Raw genomic sequence first — 20,263 nt, 5'->3', positions numbered from 1 at the left:
AATTATGCCTTATTTCAGTCTTATGGGATGCTCTGTGTTTTTGCATCATTCTGGTCGCTGTGAAGTTGAATATATTGATTGATTAGTTACTTCACTCTCTGTTGCTAAAATCCTTTGAGCTGAGCTGACTGTCACATCGTAACTGCTCACACTTCTGGGGGACTTGAAGCGAAAATCCCCCTAAAATCAGCCTTTGTTTGAGAAAATTTAATATAATATACTTAAATAAATAAGTAAAACGCGGGCCTACAGAAATACAGTCAGCATGTTTTAGACTATATTGCTCTCTCCTCTCAAGATCGAAATATATTTATTGGCAATTTTGGTTGTGCCAATATATTTTTATTTGATTTAAACATTGAACTGAAAATTGAAGGCTATTTAATAATACATAATTAATTATGTTATAATAATACATTAATTATTATTATAAATGTATAGATGAAAAAAAACAATGATACTAATTTAATTAGTGTGTGTTTTAATAAAGATACAAAAAGACGTAGTCTAATTGTCTTTCATGTTTCTGTGTCCACAGGGCCACTGTCAGGAGGTGAATGGACCTCCACCAGCCCTTCAAGATGGACAGCCCCTCGTACCTGCCGGCTCCTCTGGCCTCTCCTGCTCTCATGGTGCTGGCCTCCACCGCTGAGGCCGGCCGTGATGCCTCTGTGCCCTGTCAGGCGCACAGGCCTTTTGGTGTCCCGACCTCTGTGGAGAAGGACCTGCACCTGCCTTTCCCTTCTGCCTCATACACTTTCACATCCATGTACCAACGCCAAGGCCCCCTGTCAGGCACCTTCACCCACAGAGACTTCCCCGCCTCCCTGCTCCACCTGCACCCACAATTTGGTGGACCAAACCTGGACTGCTCTCCCCTGGGCATGCTCAGCCACAGCAGTGTCGGAGCTTTCAGACCCTTCTCCTCTCCTCCAGAGGACAGGGAGCCGGGTGGGTATCAGTCGGCTTTCACTCCTGCAAAGCGTCTAAAGAGCTGTTTTCCTGATGTGGAGGGAAAGGAGTTTGACTTTTGCTCTTCAGGGAGCTCCCACAAAACAGGAGAAGACTCCGGGAGAAAGTTGTTTTCTATGTCGGGCCTGCTGTCTGACGGGGAGGCTTCATCGAGCCCAGAGGAACGCTGTGAGTACAGTTCCAACTACAGGCCTCTCACTCAATCTTATGAGCTTACTTTGATCCATTTGACAAGATTATTTAAGGTTGTAAGGTATTTTCTATTTTCCAGAAATATAGTCATTTTATTTTCTTCAAAGTAACATTACTACCTTATTATTTACATTATTTTTCATTCTACAAATATAAAAACCTTTTTAGCCAAAGACATATCAGGAAACCTTTCCCGTGTGCACTGGTTGTTAACATGTAGTCAGGCAAAGTGTTTACAGTGGCTGCCTGTGCCCAACTTTGACACCACTAAATTGAACAGTGTCACTCATTCAGCTCAGTGATCATTAGCCACATATGACCATTAGGCCTATTGGAAGTCAACCGCTTCCGTGGCGGGGAAACACAAATACATGGGTGCGTATGGAGAGTTGACATAGGCGGAGTGAGAGTTGGAACGAATGACACCCTGTCAGAGATAACGAGGTGGCAGAGATAGAGCAAGGGATGGAGGAGGATAGAGAAAAATAAAGACAGAGAAAGAGAGGGAGATGCAATGATGCACCACAGCCCAAGCTCCCAACGACAACCCCTCAGCTCAATATGGCCGCCCACACCAGCCGTCTGATTTGTTGACAAATGAGTGGGAGAGGTGTCAGTCAGTGTGTTGCACAGAGAGACGCTTCTCATTACTCCAGGGGATAATTGCCCAACGACGCGGGGGCACAACACACTCGCCTTAGAGGCAAGGGAGAGAGGGAGCAGGGACTCAGCCAGGCAATGCAAGGCATGATGGGAAATCAAACCCCCTCAGCGGCGGTCGCCAAGGGGAGCGCCTGACAGATGAAAGGGACCAGAGGAAGATGGAGAGAGAGCACCCAAAGGCGCGGCAGATCAGAGTGGGATACCACAGAAAATAATGACAATGGGGCGAGTGAAAGCAGGAGGGAGATGCACTGATACACGCACTCAAACATCACCTAAAGCAAACTTTCATCCCACACATAAAGGGCGGCTGCAGGGACGAGCCGTCTTAAGAAAAGTTTGGGTTGGGAGCCAAGTGTGTTTCTTCTCTATGCAGATGTGTGTGGCGTTGGAGAAACTTGGTGATTTTGTTGGTGGCGGAGGCTGAGTGACAGGGCCAGGGAGGCGGAGTGGCAGGGAGGAATCTCAATATGGAATTTTAATAAGGACTAGATGCAGGCGCATGTTGGTGTGAGAGGTGTCTGTCTGACAATGTTTGGTCTGTGCATAGTGCGCCCTCACCTCCTGGTTTTGGGAATCTCATTTGAGGTGTGTGACAAGGACAAAATATGGGCTGCATTAGAACATGCACAGAGAGAAAAGTCTTGTTCCCAAAAAATGGATCTTGTAGGAAGCTGCTTTTCCAGCTTTATCCAATTAGATTGGAGCTCGGGGAAACTAAGAGCTTTAATGCAATTGAGCTGCAGCACTTTTCTAAGTCTGACATGTACTTGTTCCTCTTGACTGGTTAACCGACAGTCACTTCAGGACCAAAGTCTTAAGTGTTAAGCCTGAAATCTCCCTGTCCGTCTCGAATGCTGCCTCGCATTCTGCCGTGGAATCAAACAACACAAACTCAGCACAAGTGATCGTAAAAACATTTTATATTTTAACAAAAGAAATCATCACGCAGTGGTTCACTCAAGTGTGTTACCTTAATCTAGTCAATCAGGGCCTTTTTGTGTTGATTTCTTCAGACTTGCCTCTGTTTTATCAGAAGCCCAGAGACACGGTGTGCTCTGACAGCTGTTCAAACAGCCATGCTCACTTTCAAAGGGCACATGTCTTCACTGGAGCGAGTCATGCTTATTTTCCTCAGGGAGATGCTTTCCACAGCAGGACAGAGCCACTCTGATAGCCATACTAGAAAAGTTTAGAAACTAGAAAAGCGGCCTGACTATAATAGAAAAATCTGTCCCTTAAGTCTGTACATTTTAGCATCACATTATAAATAAAGTGATGTTACACATATACATTTTAATTAGTGTATATATCCCATCGCTGGCCGGGTGCCATATGCTGTAGTTGGGTATGCTGATTTAATAAAGGTGTGTTTTGGTGCAGCTGTCCGCTCTTCTTATTGAGTGAAGCTTCCCGTCGAAAGACACAGTGTTTACATCCCACCGGCAGACCACGGGAGATCAATGAGAACCACTCGATGCTCATGCATACACATATAGTGTCTGCTGTTATTCCCATGGTGTGGGTACACCCTGTCAAGCATGTCCACTCAATGCTGTAGTCACACACACCATATGCCTTCACCCAGGCCCCATTTCCTCCTGTTAAGGTAATTTTACTATAAAGTCAATTGTCACGCACAAAATTGAGCAAATAAATTGTAGTGATGTGGTCTTACATGGACATTACGTTTGTGATGATACAAAAATGTGGGTTTGATTGTCCCTACAACATAATGTCTTGTGAATGGTAACTCATATTTAACTTGTACATATTTAATAGACTTCATAAGATATCATTAAAGTCTTGGCCTTTTCCCTAAAGTCGCACCCTTTGCATGCCTATGGTAGATCTTTTAAATCTTTTTCCACAATTTTCCTGGACATTTTCCCCTGGACGACTTGTCTTACCCACAGGACTCCCTGACCACACCGGCTCTGCTGTGGCTGATGTCGAACCGTGCAGGAGGAACCATTACATTATTAAGGGTGGTAGTGTTTGATGTAAAAGCAGTCCGTGGTTGACTGTTCCCCCTCCTGTTGTGACTCTAGTTTGTTCTCCTAATGTCCTCGGCGTAAAAAAGGCTTTCATCCTGGCGGGAGGGGAAGCTCCTCTCCACTGTATCCTCTCTGCCTTCACTATAAAGAGCCAGCGTGGAGGTTTTTGTCCTCATGTTGACAGTGTAGACTTGTTTTAATGTGTGATGTGTGTGGGCAGAGAGTGTCAAGCCGCGGACCACACGGCGCGTGAGAATCAGACAGAGTTCTTATGAGTCTGCCTTTTACAGTAGCAGAGGGAAATGTGTGTTTGTGAGGGGACTTTTTGAGTTGACCATGAGCACCTGTTAGACACGATGCCCTGCAATAATTTAAAGCATAACGCATCTTGTGGCCGCCGCATCTGTCATCACTGCACTGCTTTTGTGCTGTGCGAGTGGGACAGAGAGGAAAGAGGGGGTCACAATGAGTGCAGCGCTTCATGGTCAATGAAACAACTGCTATTCTGTAACAATATAGAATAACTCACTACTTAAATTGCTATTTTGGCAGGTGATATTTTTCTGTATCTGGTTTCCTATTCATATAAAACAGAAACATAATTTTAAGAGCATGACAAGAATAATATCAAATTTAAATTCTTCGATTATTGTCATTATTGAATGATTATTACATTTTCTTTAATTTCATTCATTCCCATTATCTAACACGTTCCTCAAGTTTGTGAGCAGCTTTACCAAGTCAAACTTTCTGAATGGCAAAAGTTAATGTGACAAAAAACAGATAAAGCCAGATGAAAAGTACTTTATATTGAGGTGCTTCTGGGCTCTAGATTAGCCCAAATTAAATAAAAAATACTTAATTTTCCTTCTCAAATATTCATGATTTAATGTTTTTTTCCCTCTTGACATCTCTAAACAATAAACTACTATACATTACTTTGGGTTTACAATTATTAAAACGATTACACACATTGTGCATCGGCAACCTATAAGTACAAAAACAAACCGCTGAAATGAAAATAGCTTGCACAAAGTAAATAGCTCCAACTTGCCAGAACCTTTACGCTTATGGAAACACAAAATGATCTTCAGAGTGGGTTTAAATAATTGTTTAAGCTCGATTATGTCATTTTGTAATTGTTGGGTGAAATAATCGCAATGAATTGATTATTTAGATTCATTTTTCGGTTGAATACATGAAGAATAATTAGTTACAACACTTATATTACGTTATATGTATTATCGCCACATTACTGATTAATAGTGGTGACTTTTGGCCGCTTTTCCTTCTTCGTATCAGCTCCGTCCTCTTCCCTCGGCGCTCCAGATCGACCTGCATCTCGACTGCTTCTGATCTCACATCAAAGAGCCTCTGTGGGGCTGCAGGCGAGGGGCATTGCTGTAGATTGAATCGCATGTTCACACACACAAACACACACACACACACACACACACACACATCCTCAGCCGTGTCCCCTGAGCTTCACAAATCAGTCAGGCAGATCGAGAGGGCAGTGAGGCCAAACTCTGGGTTAAACGTATGCCACTGAGGAGCAGCGTAGACGGACAATGTGACCACAGCGTTCGATTCCCCCTGGAAATAACCATATGATTATGACGCTGCTAGTCTGCATCAGAGGAAAGGCAGCAGTGACTGCAGCAACATTTAAATAATATTGTAAATGTTGTTTTGAAGATACGATGCAAACTTTGAATACTGAGCAAATCGTTCATTGTAAAAAAAAATGTTAATTTAAAAAGTAATGTTCAAATTAAGTTAAAAGGTGCTACTTATTTCTACAGTTTTGTGAATGATTTTACATACATTTCACATTTGTTTGATTATTTGTTTGATAACTAATATGTTACATGTTTTAATACATTTCTGTTGCACGCACATAATATTGTCCAACTATCATTATCAGGATGTTACCCAAAAAAATATCCGCATATTCTTTTGTCAATTTCAACCTTACAGTCAATATAAACTATATAAAAATACACTTCGTCATTTCTAATTGTCAATGATCATCTTGGGTCTTTAGAATAGAGAAAACTGATAAATGTTCAAACGGCAACCACACTGTGTTCAAACTGAAAAAACAAAACTGTGAAGTTCACATTAGGGTTTAGAAATCACTACTGGGTTTTAACTCAAATGAAATGTGTACAGAGCAGTGGGGCAAAGGAGCACTCCACTCTTCAAAAGCTCTAAAACCATGAAAAGCCTTATCGCCCCTCCCGGCAATACACATATTTGGAATAATTACATTGGGATAATATTAGTGGATCAGATTTCCCAAAAGATTTAACTGATATTTCATTTTAAGGATGGCATGTTCCTTGCCACGTCAACATCTCTTAAGACATGTCTCGTTACTTTACTCGTGTGAATATGAAAATGACATTCATACGAACAACAAATTGTCTTTCCAAAATGACCGCAGAGTTTTCTTTTAGATTTCTTATTCACAGCATGCATTATACAGGCATGTCTGCTTCTCGGTCGGACTATAGCTTTAGAAAACTCACGCGTCTTAAGAGTTGCTCAGAGCCATACAAATATTCATATTGCTCCATTGCCAGGGTGTTTTGTCGTGTCACAGACAGGCCTCATTACAGCATGTCACTTGTTGTAGCATGTGTTTGGTTGTAGTCTCCCAGCTGTGGAGGAGCCTGACGCCGAGAGCCCACACTGTTCGTCAAAGTTAGACCAGGCGTGATGGCTTTACCTCCCAAATACATGCGACGCATTGATGAACACTGTCAGTCACACCCTACTTCGTTAAATGTACATATTGCTGTTATTTCTGCGGCGTTGAACAAGTTTGTCGCGCGTGAAAAAGTTGCTCAAAAGATTAGTCGCACATGCGTTGCTCTATATATCCGCAAAACTGGTGCCGGAGTCGCCCTGCGCTACAGGCCGAAGTTTGTCGGGATCGACCCTTCACCCCGCCGCGGAGGAGTGTCAACACCCCTCCCCAATTCTCCGGAGAGAATAGGCCTAGGTCTGGGTAATAAATCACAAGCCTTATAATTGGTTGGAAAACAGCAGTCCAGCAGTATATAACCTTTTACGTCTCGTCTCAGCTCTTTATTATGGTGCTAATGAGTGGCCGCCGATCAGGGTGAGAGCGGCGAGCAAAGGGGGAAGGCCAGAGTTCACCTCAGTAAAAAACGGGCTACTGGGAACTTATACACTGCAGACATTTTTACATAGACTCCAGGGTGAAGTTAGAGCAATGGGACAGCTGTGCACAGGAAGCCACTGCTAAAGAGCATGCGCATGTGCAAACGTGCAAACACATCTGCATATGCACACTCAGGGGCAGCAGGCTCAGCAGTATCCATTACAGACTGGCATTAGAATGGAGATTGTGCTAATTGTCCCCATAGACCACACAGGCAGAGCTCGGCAGGCCCACTGTGAGAGCACATCCCATTGTCTTGGCCGCGACCCGATTAGTGCAATTACAAATCAATCACTGAATGATTATGGGACCAATGCCAGAGATTGTCTCAATGCAAATGATGCCCTGACGCTGTGAAAATACTCAAATGTAAGTAACTTCAGCGTTATGATGAACTCAAATCAATAGGTTTATACTTTATATATATTATACATTATAATAATGCAAGTATTTATGGTAACTCTTTGAAATAATCTGCAGGGTGTTGACACTTTAAAAGATTGAGAATGACATGAGTCCAGATGATACAACTCTTTTAAACAAGGATCCGTAATAAACTATTTATAAGGCAGTAATAAGTACTAATTATTTGTTTAGAAGTACTTAGACAATCACGAGCATTTGTAGATGGCTTGTAATATCTTATAACTTTTTTATAAGCAATTAACCAAAAACATGTGTGTGTTAATAAACCATGTGCAATATGTTTGTACGAGCATGAAGAAGCTGCTGATTAAACTGTTTTCAATAACCACGTGATAAATGCTAGTAAATGCCTTATAAGCAAATAACACAAGCTTATTAATACATTATAAATATATATTATAAATAGTTTACTAAGGAACCTTATTTTAGTGTTACCGTATTTATACATTTTGCCTTGTTATACTAATAATTTTATCCTATTGATGGATAATTAAATGTTATTAAGTAAGGACACAACTAATCTAATGAACTGATACTGTGTTTTTTAGGTTTCTCATTTCAAAGACACATTTGTAAGGATTTATAGATATATACAAACAAGAAAAAGACCAAACATTCCACAAAGTAACAATATAGATAAGTGTTTAAAGAAGGTCTTGGCTGTAGATTGCAGGGCCTACACAAACGTTTGAATTGTGCTCTAACATGAACTTTTCTACATGTTACCAGTATTTCCCCGTCACAACACGGGGGTGATCTGTCCCTCTGTCTCTGTCTTGGGACGCTACATTCTTCCCTGTTTGCCGACCGCGATGAGACGGCTGTATCGACAGGGTTTGTGCTCACCCGGGATACTCCCTGTAAACCTTCTGCAACAACGTACAGTTAAACACATAGAATAAATGTTTGAGAGTGATTTCAGGTCTACTCGGGTGGCTTGTTCAATCACTTTTATAGTTGTATGCTGTTGGCCTAACAAGCACTTAGTCAAATGTTGTCACGGGTTACCACGCAAGTATTTATGGTCCTTGAAAGAAAGCAAAACAACTTTATTTATCTCAGTTATTTATTGCCGTGTTATTTTACCGTTTCATTGTCAAGTCAGCGCCTCACATTAATCCCAAACGGTTTTGTCCTGTAAGTGGTGAACTTCAAGTGTCCCGCATTCAGAGTTAAGAGATAAGCTCATCTATATCTTCACACCCAGATAAAGAAACCTTTCATTTTAGCTCATCGAGGCAGACACAATAACAGCCGACAGGACACACAGGTGCAGCCGGAGCTCCAGGTGCTCGCTGCTCTCGAGACAGTAACAGATATTATCAGCGGCAGTGAGAGGTGCAGGGCTTCTCTTGTGACGACACTGTCACTGTCAGTGGACAATAGGGGCTTTTACCAAACACTGATTATGAGTTGGTTTGATGTGTGTGCGGGTCAGCTCACCTGCTTTACTCTGCTGGAATAAGGGACAGGTGTGAAGCCAGGCCAGGTGCATGTTTTTCACTAATGCTTCTGATGCAGACGTTCAACTGAAGTGCGTGGCATTAGGGCTGAAAGATGTGTGAAGATTATTTTCTTATATTGATAAGTCACGATTTTTTAAAATTTGATTTGATTTTGAATCATTAAACGTGGCTTTCAAAATGAATTTCCTGAACAGAAACAATGTAAGCGTTGAATATTTGCCATTTAACATAACAAAATTTCTTCCTCCAAAGTCTGCACTCTGCTCCAAACCACATACGTTTACTGACAAAGGATTGGCTGTAAAACCCTTCAGGTGATTTTGACAATTAGAAATTACAGACTCTTGATTTTAATAAAAAATGGTATTAGTTGCACAGCCCTATAGGTCATTGTTCTCTGAACAAACAGTAACATTACCCTCTCTGGACGTATTTTATTGGTCTTTATGTGTTTTTACGTCCACTCAGTTTTTCTCCACAGTTTTTACTAATTACTAATATAACAAGTATGGCTGCACAATATATTGCAAACTAATATATCAATACTGGATAACTCAATATTCGAACAAACTAAGTGTTTATTGCAATAGCATCAAGCTTCTCCGTAAAATGTTACTATTTTATAAGTGAAAGCATTAAAAAAGGCTGAATTTATGCAGATTTTTTCAACATTAAGGCCTAATTTAGCCTTGATTAGACATGTTTTTGTCATTTTTTAACAGTTTGAAATCAAGTCATGTACACTTTTACTATAACTGAAATGTTTGTGTCTAATGCCGTATTTAACAGCCACAAGAACAATGTGAGAAAACTCTTCCAATCTCAGATGAATAAATGCATTTGAAGCGTCATCCTCTTCACATTTGGGCACTTTAAAGCCTTGTCCTTTGTTAAACGTTGCTAACAAACTGTATTCACTGTTTTGTGAGTAATTGTTGCTCTGTGCCAGTGTGGAGCGCAGATATAATTAAACTCTTCACTGACTTGCTTCCACTCTCTGTTTGTCCTGCAGCTGTGCAAAGTTGAGTGCAACACAGTGATCTCTCATTTTCTCCTTATTAAGCACTAATTGAGAGAAGAGCAGAGGAGAAAATGAAAGGGGAGTGAGGAGTCGACTGGGGTTATAATGTGTATTAATCAGTGAAGCAGGTAATAGTCATCTCAGTGTTTACAGCCAATCTAATTAGCCGCTAATGAGTAACTGTAATCTGTTGACGTCTTCATATAATATCTTTCGCAGTGAAATATAGATGACTGTAATTACTGTTCATTCACACAGGCTGAAGACTCCATACAACAAATGAGCAATAACAGCCGAAGTCTATAAAATGGATTCAACATTTTAGGATGCAAACAATTGATATCTTTGTCTTTGTCTCATTTTTCTTTGTCTTTGTTTTTTTTGTGTTTAGGGCTGCAACGATTAAATGACTAAGATTAAATGACCAGTCGACTATAAAAATCATCATAGTCTCATTTTGATCATCGTAATTGTAAAGGCCTTTTATAACAAAGACAGGGACATATTTCTTTATCTAGAAACCTTCAGTCACCATATTTCAACCTTTATTTAGTTGATTGTTTTTAAAAAGTCTCAATGTACAGTAGAAATAATCGTTTGACTTGACGACTAATCGGGAAGAAATTTAAATTAAAACTCTGACTAGTCGAGCACACAAATAATCATTAAGACAGCTCTATTTGCATTATTAGTTTAGTTTTATGATCTCATGTATACATTTTGAACCGTCATTACACATTGTTGCTGCACAATTCCTGAATTTATTTTTAGTTTTTACATGTATATTGTGACTTGAATAATCCCGGTTATCGATGAACCGAATAATCTAGAAATGGCTGGTTGTCAGAAAAGATAGATTAATTGAATTGAATTTACTAGTTACTCATATGAAAGTAACACTTGTTAGTCCATTCTTCTGTCGGTCAAGGACAGTGGTAACTTTTTGACTTCCTTGTGCTCCCTGATCACTGTGATCTGTAAGCCACTATCAAAGATCATTGAGCCATGCATCTTAATGAGCTGGGCATTGATTGGCTGAAGCGCAGCACGGCAGGTTTCGATCTTTGCCCTCGGGTCTTGAGGAGGGAGATGTGACCGCAGAAGCACTGTTACATTGGCAGCCGCTGCTCTCTCCATCAATGAGATGATTGGACACATACATGCTGGACCACGCCTGCGCCTGATGGAACAATTGTGCTGTCTAATGGGATAGATGAGCGTGGCAGGAGCGACTTGAGTTGGAGCAGAGGTGTTGGGAGTTTGTGCTCTGATTGACCTGTGTCACAGAGGTTATGTTCATTGATCTTTTGGTCAGAATAAAGGGCTTTAGCCTGCGGCGCTTCACAATGAGTCTATTTGGGCTTTAGAATTCCTGTCCAGTCCCAGCAGGAGCAGTTTGATCATGTGACCCCCACACACTCATGTAATGCACACAGCACAACTGAGGCTAAAGGCCAATCAATGTTCTTCAGCGGGTTGATACAGATCTTATTAGTCAATGAATGATCATTAGCAGTCTAACGAGCCATTGATCCGTGCCGGGGCCAAAGGTTGTGGTGCTTGTGGTGAGTGTCTTTAATACATTAAATACAATTGATTGCAAAGAAAGAGGCCTCTATGAGAACTCTCGTTATGAGAACTCTCGTTCCAGCCTCTATGAGAGGCTGGAACGAGAGTGGATCCTTAGATATTTGAGGTCAGATCAGGAGAGGAAGTTCCTTGATCAACAATGTGGCTAATAGTGAGAACTGAGCCTCTGCACGTTGGTCTTTTATGTATTACTGCTGTATAGCAATGCTGCAATTAATAAAAAGCAGATATGTTGAGCCCTATGTAAAGGGAACTGTTTCAAAGGCTGCTGCAGACTTTGAAAGCCACGGAAATGACCACGCTTATAGCAGATGTGCTACTACAGGGCCTATTATGTTGCTCATTAAATACCCAACCTCTCAATAGACCATTATTTCCCCAATAAAAAACAAACGGCAGCCTGCATAGTTTCCCCTGGCCCCTGCCTCTCGCTCTACCTCACAGACGCAAAACCCTGACTAATATCCTGCATGTGATGTAGTTAAATAGGAAGCAGGCTGCGGGACAGGGCGGGTACAGGTGTGGCAGGAGCCAGTGACTTTTATAGCTCTGCCTCTTATGTGAAAGTGTGCCAAGGACCTGCCGACACAACACAGCAGCGCAGCACTGGCTGCCAAGTGTTAACCATTCTTTCTCTGCTGCTCTTGTGCATTACATTATAGATGATTGGGATAACACAGCAGATGGACATAAAACAGGCTTCTCGCTGTGTTTCTGTCATTCAAAGCCTGCTGCCTTGCACATGTCAGTCAAAATTATAGCATGGCTTTAGGTTTGTCACTGGGGGACATTCGTCACCACGTCTGCCCTCTAGATCTGCCTTTTCATGCCCCACCCTAATGTCAGCGGTTGACACAGGGGCTGATGTGATGTGGCATTCACTAAAGGTCACGTTAGGCATCTCGGCCTGCTCCGCCTCAGCAGCACTGGCAGCCGTCATATGGCGCTGGCATCGGCCATTACCCCAGCCCTCAGGGACGAGCTGCTTTTGTCAGGATCACTGTGATCTCTGTGCTTCAGCACACCACACTACATGGTTCAAGGAAAACAATGCCTAATCTGGCACTAACATTATGCTTTCAGATCAGGTGCTTTTAGTTGAAACAAACTTCTCTGAATATTTTTTTATAAACTGGGAGATAAAATATTTGTGCTAGAAGTTATGTAACAGTGTTAAAGTAGGACAACTTGGGAAAAAAAAGCTAAGTGATAATTGGAGATAATCTGTGTGTCAGGAGAGGCAATTGGATTTGGACAAAGGCCTGTCAGAAAGTCCTGTGCTGGTGGCACTCAAAGAGTGAAAAGAGAAAAGGAGATGGGCCGGTCCCACTCAGCATAAGTCACTCCGAGCGCACCAGTGGACGAGCCTGTTGCCGTAGTGAGGGCAGCGTTAACAAGGCCCTCAGGCAGCTTTTACAGCCCCCTGTTGTGAGTGAGGACCCCCCAGGCGCTGCAGGACCCACGCTGACTCATGCTGTTCTATTCTGTGGGCGGAAATGATGGAGATGTGTAAACCAGCAACTGTCTCTTATAAGTGGACACCTGTCTACAAAGTTAAATATGTCCCCCAATAATTCAGCCTGTGCATTATGTGAGGGACAGGGGTGAAAGCAGGAGGAAGGGAGGCAGCAGTGTAAAAAAGTGGACCAATAAAGCACCTGAAAATCTAATCCCATTGCTCTTATCGCGGCGCCATTCGCAGACGTTATCTGTGTAGGTAATGTGGTTATAAATTCAATTTCTCCTTGGAGATTTCATTGTTTACCGATGCCTGTATGTTCCGGGTGACGAGGCGCAGAAATCTGTGGTGCGCTCGATTCGTGTCGGGAAAAGTCATTTAGGCACCGGCGAAAGATGCAAAAAAAAAGATGCAAAAGAGAGTGGATCGGCGAGAGCTGTCAGTCTCACAAGGACACCTGACTCTGCTTTCTATTTTCCACCACATGTTTTATTTAGAGGCCATTTTGTCCTATTTGGTTCCTCATTATTGGGGCTCATAGCTCAACTGATGTCAGGGGACGCTGAGGGCAGCCCATCCCGTCATGCTGCTGTTGATTTGGAGATAAGTGTTTGTCCGCTGTTCAGATAATAGGATCCTCCAGGAAGTTGAGTCCAACAGGCGCCGAGGGTCAGACAGTGTCCAAAACCATCAAGCATGTATGATTCACCACTTCCAAAAAGTTTAATTTTCATAAATAGGCCTGTCATTTGTATTGTCGTGATGTGCGCAAATGTGAAATTAGTTGCATTTGGCCCGTGAGCTCTTTCCATGTGATTGATAGCTCTCAGCAGTAAATCCCCTCATCTACTACACCAGCTAAAATCTTGATACAGTGAAGCTTGTGGGCGTCACTTGGCTGCTTATGGCTGTAATCCATCAGTGGGACCCAATGGACTGATTCTCCTCCTGGGTAATGTTCCTGTTGACAGTTTATGATGTCCTGCACAGACAACAGGGGGCAGTGTGCTGTATGTGTCTGACAGGAGATAAGGCCACACTATTCTCTATCCCACGTAGAATTTTTTTTTATGTATGACACATGACATGTATATTATTCGCAGCTATACTATTATAGTTACTATTTTCTACTCTTGTTGTTCCCTGAAGGTAAAATGAAGGTGCTGTATGACACGCAAACGCCCATGTGTCCTGTGTGTCAGAGTGTTTTGAGACCAGGAGAGCTGCAGGAGCACATGGAGCAAGAATTGTCCAAAATCGCCCAGCTACAAATCAGGTGAGCGCACTCGCAACGACAAAAATGTTGACCCTTTTTCAAATTATTAAATGTTTTTAACTATAGAAGTATCACACTCTCCAAACTTTTCATTTTCTCAGTTTCCAGTCATTGTTTCCCCCTAAATTATCCGCTCCATTAGCTTCACTGTGACGATGAATGTTGCCTGTCGGGTTGGCTTTTCTTCAGGTGGTCCGTGTTGTCGCTGCTATGTCTGTCGGTTGTTTACACGCGCCCTCATTGTTTGCGACATATTTCATAGGGCGTTCTCAGGCCTTCGGGGGACACATCATACACGAATCATAATGTTGTTTTAATGTGTGCTGCTCAGAGCCCCGTTCACTCCCTCACACACATGTAAACGCTCTACCTGCTGCTTAGACACAAGAAGGATTCGTCCAATAAAGACATTACAGTCCAAATCTGCTTAAGCACCGCTCCGTGGACAGTAATGGTTTCAAATTGGACTTGGCCTGAGGGGAGTTTGCATAGTGTGAGAAAAATTACTTTGATGAGGTTACATTTCTAGACAACAATAGAAGAAAACACTGTTGATATTTAAAACATTCTTTGTTCAAAAGGTTTGTTTTATCCATAGACGTTCTATATACTAAATACAGTTTGTCATATTTTTTGCAGTTGCACTCAAACGCATGACCTGCTCCTCAGAACGCCAAAGGTAAACGCAAGGCTGCAAATAAGAAGTATTTACATGATTGACATGATTTAGACTAAAAGTACATGTGTTTCAGTCCCTGAGTCTCCACATAAAGCGTGAAGGCAGCTCGCCTACCTCTCCTCTGCGACTGGCTGACGATGTTCACTCGGATCGCTATCAGGTAAAATGTTTAGCCTTTTCTAAATATTCCAAAACAAGACAAATATAATAGAGTTTAATACATAAAGTAGTAAGTACATGTTTTCTAACTGAAGACATTTTATTTTTTATAAACTTGTACAAAGTGTACTTTATAGAGGAAAACATGAATGCCTTGAAATAACATTGACACATTGTGTTGTTATATTTTTATTTTTGTGAGTCACTCAGCTCAGAACATTTGTTTGTTGCAGACTTTTCTCCGTGTGCGGGCGAACAGACACACCCGACTCAATGGTACGTAAAATCCTGTGTGTCTCTGTTCTGTTGACTCAGTGTTTGTGGTCACAAAAGACACCGTCAGCCCAACATTTTAAAATGTTTAAAACCCTGATTTTAAACCCTGTAAAGGTGTAAAGTGCATGTGTGTCTCCTGCTGTGGACCTTGTTGTGCAGTTTTTGGTGCTGATGCAGCGGTTGTGCTTTGGTCCGCCCCTCAGTGCCTCTCTTTCCCACACCATCTTCACTGGCCTAGCGCCCACACGAGCAGAGGAGCTATTAACCTCTCAACTTTGACCTTTGATATGTTAACAGTCGATGACCTCTGCTGGTGCAGGTGCTACGTCAAATCTGCCCCAATGCGCCCTCACAGCGCAGGAGCCCACCTAGACTGCACACAAGCTGGTAAGGACCAGAGCTGCACCGTGCAGAGTAATATCATGGAACCATTTCAGTCTGTTTGGGGAGAACTCACTACTAAAGCTAAAATCTGTCAAGGAAAATAGGCCCAAAAAATACAAGGCATTAAATGAAATTTTGCAATTTTCAACAAACCCTTACGTTTTCTGATCTGTGACGTGTCCCTGACTCTGAGCTGTCGGAGTGTTAGCTCTATTGGTCGACATAATGAGCGTCTAAATACATGTCAGTGAGAAGAAAGGCTCGGCCTCTTCTGTTGATTAATTAACTTCTCTCACCTCTTCCCCAACTCTCTCTCGCTGTCTTCTGTCTCTCTTGCTCCTCTTGATGAGCTCTTCCTCACATGTGACCGTCTCTTTAACCCTCATTATGTTCAGTGGGACAGCAGCGCTCAGGTCATGGCCGCTGCCCCTCCGTGTGTCCCCCTCAAGAGTCACTGTCAAATCAGTGGAATTAGAAAGCTCTAAAAGTTAATGTCCCCTTGAGCAATGTGCAGCAGGTCAAGCTCATAGTGAGAGACGGCCCTAAAATAACACAGGGAGAAGAGAGTTAGTAGATATGAAATAAAAGACTATAGACTGGAGTCTGCTGCTCACGCAGAGAAATTAAAACATTCTCTTTTTGTTTCTCAGTGTCCAGTGGTTTGCAAATGAATTTAGCACTGAGACACTGACTTTTGATACCATAGCATTATTCACTAAAGCAGCAATGACTTAATAATTATTAATTCGTAATAATAATAATTTATGCATTACAATAATCATTCATCTTTTTAAAAAAACAGCTACACAAGGAATGTCTGTGAATTGCTACCAGATAATAAAAGTATATTATTATGCATCGTTAGATACAGTGCAGGGCGAAATGTATTCAAATATCTAGATTTTTCTGACAAACGTTGTGATTATGTTCACATTTCAAACATATCCTGGAGAATTAGCGTTTGAGAGATGACTTAAATATGAATTGCTAAACAAGTACAAGAGTTGCAGAAGTAGCAGAATGTTTTAAGTAAAAAAATTGGAAAACAATATGTTGCTTATTATTATAAAATAACTGCAGTGCAAATTGAAATTTGCCAATTACAACCATAAAAATTACATTGTAATATTATTTTATTATAATCTTTAAGTGCTTGCAAGTAATAATTGTAACCATTTTTCTTGCGTTGTGTCCCTAGTCAGGATCGGAAAGCTGAAGAGGCGGAAAGAAGACGGACAGGTAGATCTTCTTGATGTTTTGACATTAACTGATATTTATCTGTAGCATTATTTTATGGATGTTTTCTATGGATCATGAACATGTACCGGGCGCTCTGAATGCCTTTGATCATGTGGCATTAGGATCACTGTCAGGCCGATGTGCATCCATGTGAAAACACCAGTGTAAACCATAGCTCAGACACATGGCTGGAGGTCAGGGCCGGCAGACACACTGAACCTGAAATATCATGTGGTGTTTCAGGAGCTGCCTGTGGACCTGATGTCACCAGATGAGGACTGGACCGAGCGCAGGAGAATACACATGGCCTCTCCCGTCGGAGGCTTTAAAGGTACATTTACGCTGCTCACTGAAGAGACAAAATGTGAGGCACTTGAAAATGCTCTGAACTTTTAAGTCCGGAGTTTTCAATGCACCGCCTCCAAGCGCACCTTAAAGTATGACTTTCTTCAAAAGCTTCATGATGTTTGGTCTGAGCAGGATGAAAATGATATGAACTCTTTTTAAAAACCCTGTTTTTTATGCCCTGCCTTGGCTCTATAATGTCACTACACATGTAACTTAGATTATAAGCCTTTGATGGGCTGAATGTTTTGAAATAAAACGGGAAATACACTTTTCAGTCTGTTAATATGCTAATGGCTGAAATAAATCGAACCAAATAATATAATCCACTCTTTGTGTCTTGTTAGGTTCTGTTTTAGTGAGTACGTCAACAAAAGACTGTCGAGACAGTGATGCTGACTTGGATGTGGACGGAGATGACACTCTTGAATATGGCAGAGCACAGCATCCTTCACAATAAGAAACATGTGTCTTTTATGTTATAAAAATGTCACTCTTCTTATTTTGTCGATCTTTCCTACAAAGATGTACTTGTAGATGTTTGAACTGTCCAAAGCACATTTCCTTGACCTTCCTTTTAGATACAGTGAAACAGATGTAATTCCGTGTTCAAGAGAAAGTTCAAAGGAAATAACCTCAACAAAGTAAGATTTTACTCGATATACAATTCACAAATTGTACTCGTTTGTGACGTAACGTTGATGTTTCCAATTTCAGTAGTGGGACGATGCCTGATTCTAGACTGAGTCAGGACTTCCCTAAGTGGTTAAATGAGGGTAAGTCTCCTGTAACTGCTCATGCTCTCACTACTACAACTGTGTCAATATTCACTGTATTATGTCACTGAGACTTAAAAGTCTAAACTGGTCTTCACAGGGAGCCCGTCCACCAGCAGTGGAGACAAAGCAGAAGGAGGCATCGGCGCTCCCCCTAAAAGCTGCAAAAACAGTGACATTGAAATGTAAGTCAATCTGTCACTCTCCTCATGATAATATGCAGACATGCATTCAATACCACAAAACAATCATCTTTAATAAGAATAAATGACTTTTTGGATTTGACTGTTACATTACTATCCCCCTCTGTAAATCCTTAGCCCTTGTCGCTGTGTTTGTATATTTCTGTGTGGACTCTGACACGGTCCCTCACACACGTGTGTGTGATAAATGAGACGGCCAATGCAATGTAATTGCTGCTAAATTTCACGCTCAGTGTCCATGTTGCCCTGCGAATAATTTAATGTCTTGTATTTATAAATGATGTTGTGTGTGCCTCTGTTAATGTCCCGTACATGTGCAGGGTCTCGGCCGACTCTTCACTGATGACACTGGACGCACTTAAGGCTCGTATACGAGAACTGGAGAAGCAGCTGTCAAAAGGAGATCGATTCAAGTGTTTAATCTGCATGGTGAGAATCACAGCCTGTCTTTGCAGGAAACACAACTCAACTACACTTTTTTCCTTCTAATTATTACTGTGTAGTTTTGTGGGATAGTACATGTGTCAAGTCAAGTTAAAATTGAAGAATAAAATGTGAAAATTACAGTAGATTTTAGGTCTAAAATGTAATCCCTCTATGTCATTGAAATGTACGGACAATGTATGTGTTTTGGACAGTTCCAACAATCATTTAACAAACAAAAGGTTTTATCAGGTATTAATTTGTCAAATCCTAAGTTTTGTGTAATTTATATGAATTTTGGCCCTTGTTTACTGTATGGTTGCTAGGTAACTGCTGCTCATGTCTAACCAGGCATTGAAATTATAAACAAAAATGGTCAAACTGGGGGAAAATAGGTTACATTTTTAGTCATATCTTAAAGCTTTGCTAATTATTAAACACATGATTAACTGTAGTCACACATATTATGCTTGTTTAAAAGACTTATAATTTTGCTGCATTTTGTCGGACTCGTTTACGCTTAGAAAGTGACTTCTTGTGGACCTCTAGTGGCTCTCTTGTGCATTACTTTGACATCTTTTTGCCTGCAGGACACTTACACCACTCCACTCACGTCTATTCAGTGCTGGCACGTTCACTGTGAGGAGTGCTGGCTCCGAACACTGGTAAGAAAGAAAACACAACATTTGAGATCATTTCAATTCAATTCAATTCATATTCTTTTATTTGGAGACACTGGAGTGGTTGTCTGTAGGGTTAAATCTCGTAAATGGAATGTCGGTGTTGACAATGAGTCCCTTATTATTCTCAGTCCAGTATTTGTGAATAATAAACACAAGATGTCTAAGCTTTTTACTTTTCTAAAAGACTGCGTTGTTGTTGTTGTTGTTGTTGTTGTTGTTTTTTGCTGTCTGAACCCCTCCCATTATTATTTTTGTTGTATTATTCCAGGGAGCAAAGAAGCTGTGTCCTCAGTGCAACACCATCACCTCACCTGGAGACCTGAGGCGAGTTTTCCCCTGACGCAGCCAATCAGGAGCAGGGGGCGTGGCCTCGTGGGCAGCTGGCCTGTCTCAGACTGTCGCCCTTCCTCAGTTCATTCCACACTAACCTCCGTGTGCCCTCCTCTAACATGTACAGTTTCAATGTCAAAGCAACACAAGCAAGAAGAACTCAGGCAAACTTTGGCTTTGGGACAATAATTAATAATTTTGTAACTATTTTGTGCGTTTTTCTGAGGAGATGATGTACATATCTTTGTGTGTGTTTGAAGTGGTACGTGTGATACTTTGCCTCAGTCACTGATGTTTAATTTAACATTATCAGGCTGTTCCATCACAGGTATTTTTTGTTAATTACGAGTAATTCTAATAATTTTATCAATGTCACTAAAATAAACTGTCTGAAATGGGAAGCATATTTGATTCTTGCTTATGTTTTATACAGCCTGTCCACTATGAATTAGACTTAGATTACTACATTTGTTTTTATATTTATATTGATTCAACACTGCTTAATAATAGA

At 41.3% G+C, this 20,263-nt stretch overlaps 1 protein-coding gene across 1 annotated transcript; it reads left to right on the top strand.

The window, feature by feature from the left end:
* The first annotated feature begins 545 nt into the window (after window positions 1-545).
* On the top strand, window positions 546-20,046 carry rnf220b (ring finger protein 220b). The gene is made up of 15 exons (XM_072439396.1): window positions 546-1,149; window positions 14,129-14,255; window positions 14,895-14,934; window positions 15,008-15,094; window positions 15,327-15,369; window positions 15,667-15,756; window positions 16,952-16,992; window positions 17,236-17,323; window positions 17,685-17,781; window positions 17,919-17,981; window positions 18,055-18,113; window positions 18,214-18,298; window positions 18,637-18,745; window positions 19,330-19,404; window positions 19,691-20,046. The coding sequence occupies exons 1-15, from the start codon at window positions 558-560 to the stop codon at window positions 19,760-19,762; spliced, it is 1,668 nt and encodes a 555-aa protein (XP_072295497.1). The 5' UTR covers window positions 546-557; the 3' UTR covers window positions 19,763-20,046.
* The last annotated feature ends 217 nt before the right edge of the window (window positions 20,047-20,263 follow it).

The sequence above is a fragment of the Eucyclogobius newberryi genome, unplaced genomic scaffold, assembly GCF_026437365.1.
Source record: "Eucyclogobius newberryi isolate DKJ021-1_F unplaced genomic scaffold, fEucNew1.0.hap1 SCAF_9, whole genome shotgun sequence".
In the NCBI taxonomy this organism is placed as follows: domain Eukaryota; kingdom Metazoa; phylum Chordata; class Actinopteri; order Gobiiformes; family Gobiidae; genus Eucyclogobius; species Eucyclogobius newberryi.
The sequence above is the reverse complement of the archived record's forward strand: the minus strand, read 5'-3'. Positions and strand labels throughout refer to the sequence as shown.

Coding starts and splice junctions, on each gene's coding strand:
- rnf220b (XM_072439396.1), top strand. CDS start 558: ATGGACCTCCACCAGCCCTTCAAGATGGACAGCCCCTCGTACCTGCCG. Junction 14,256..14,894: donor ATCGCCCAGCTACAAATCAG/GTGAGCGCACTC, acceptor TATTTTTTGCAG/TTGCACTCAAACGCATGACC. Junction 17,782..17,918: donor CTTGAATATGGCAGAGCACA/GCATCCTTCACA, acceptor CCTTCCTTTTAG/ATACAGTGAAACAGATGTAA.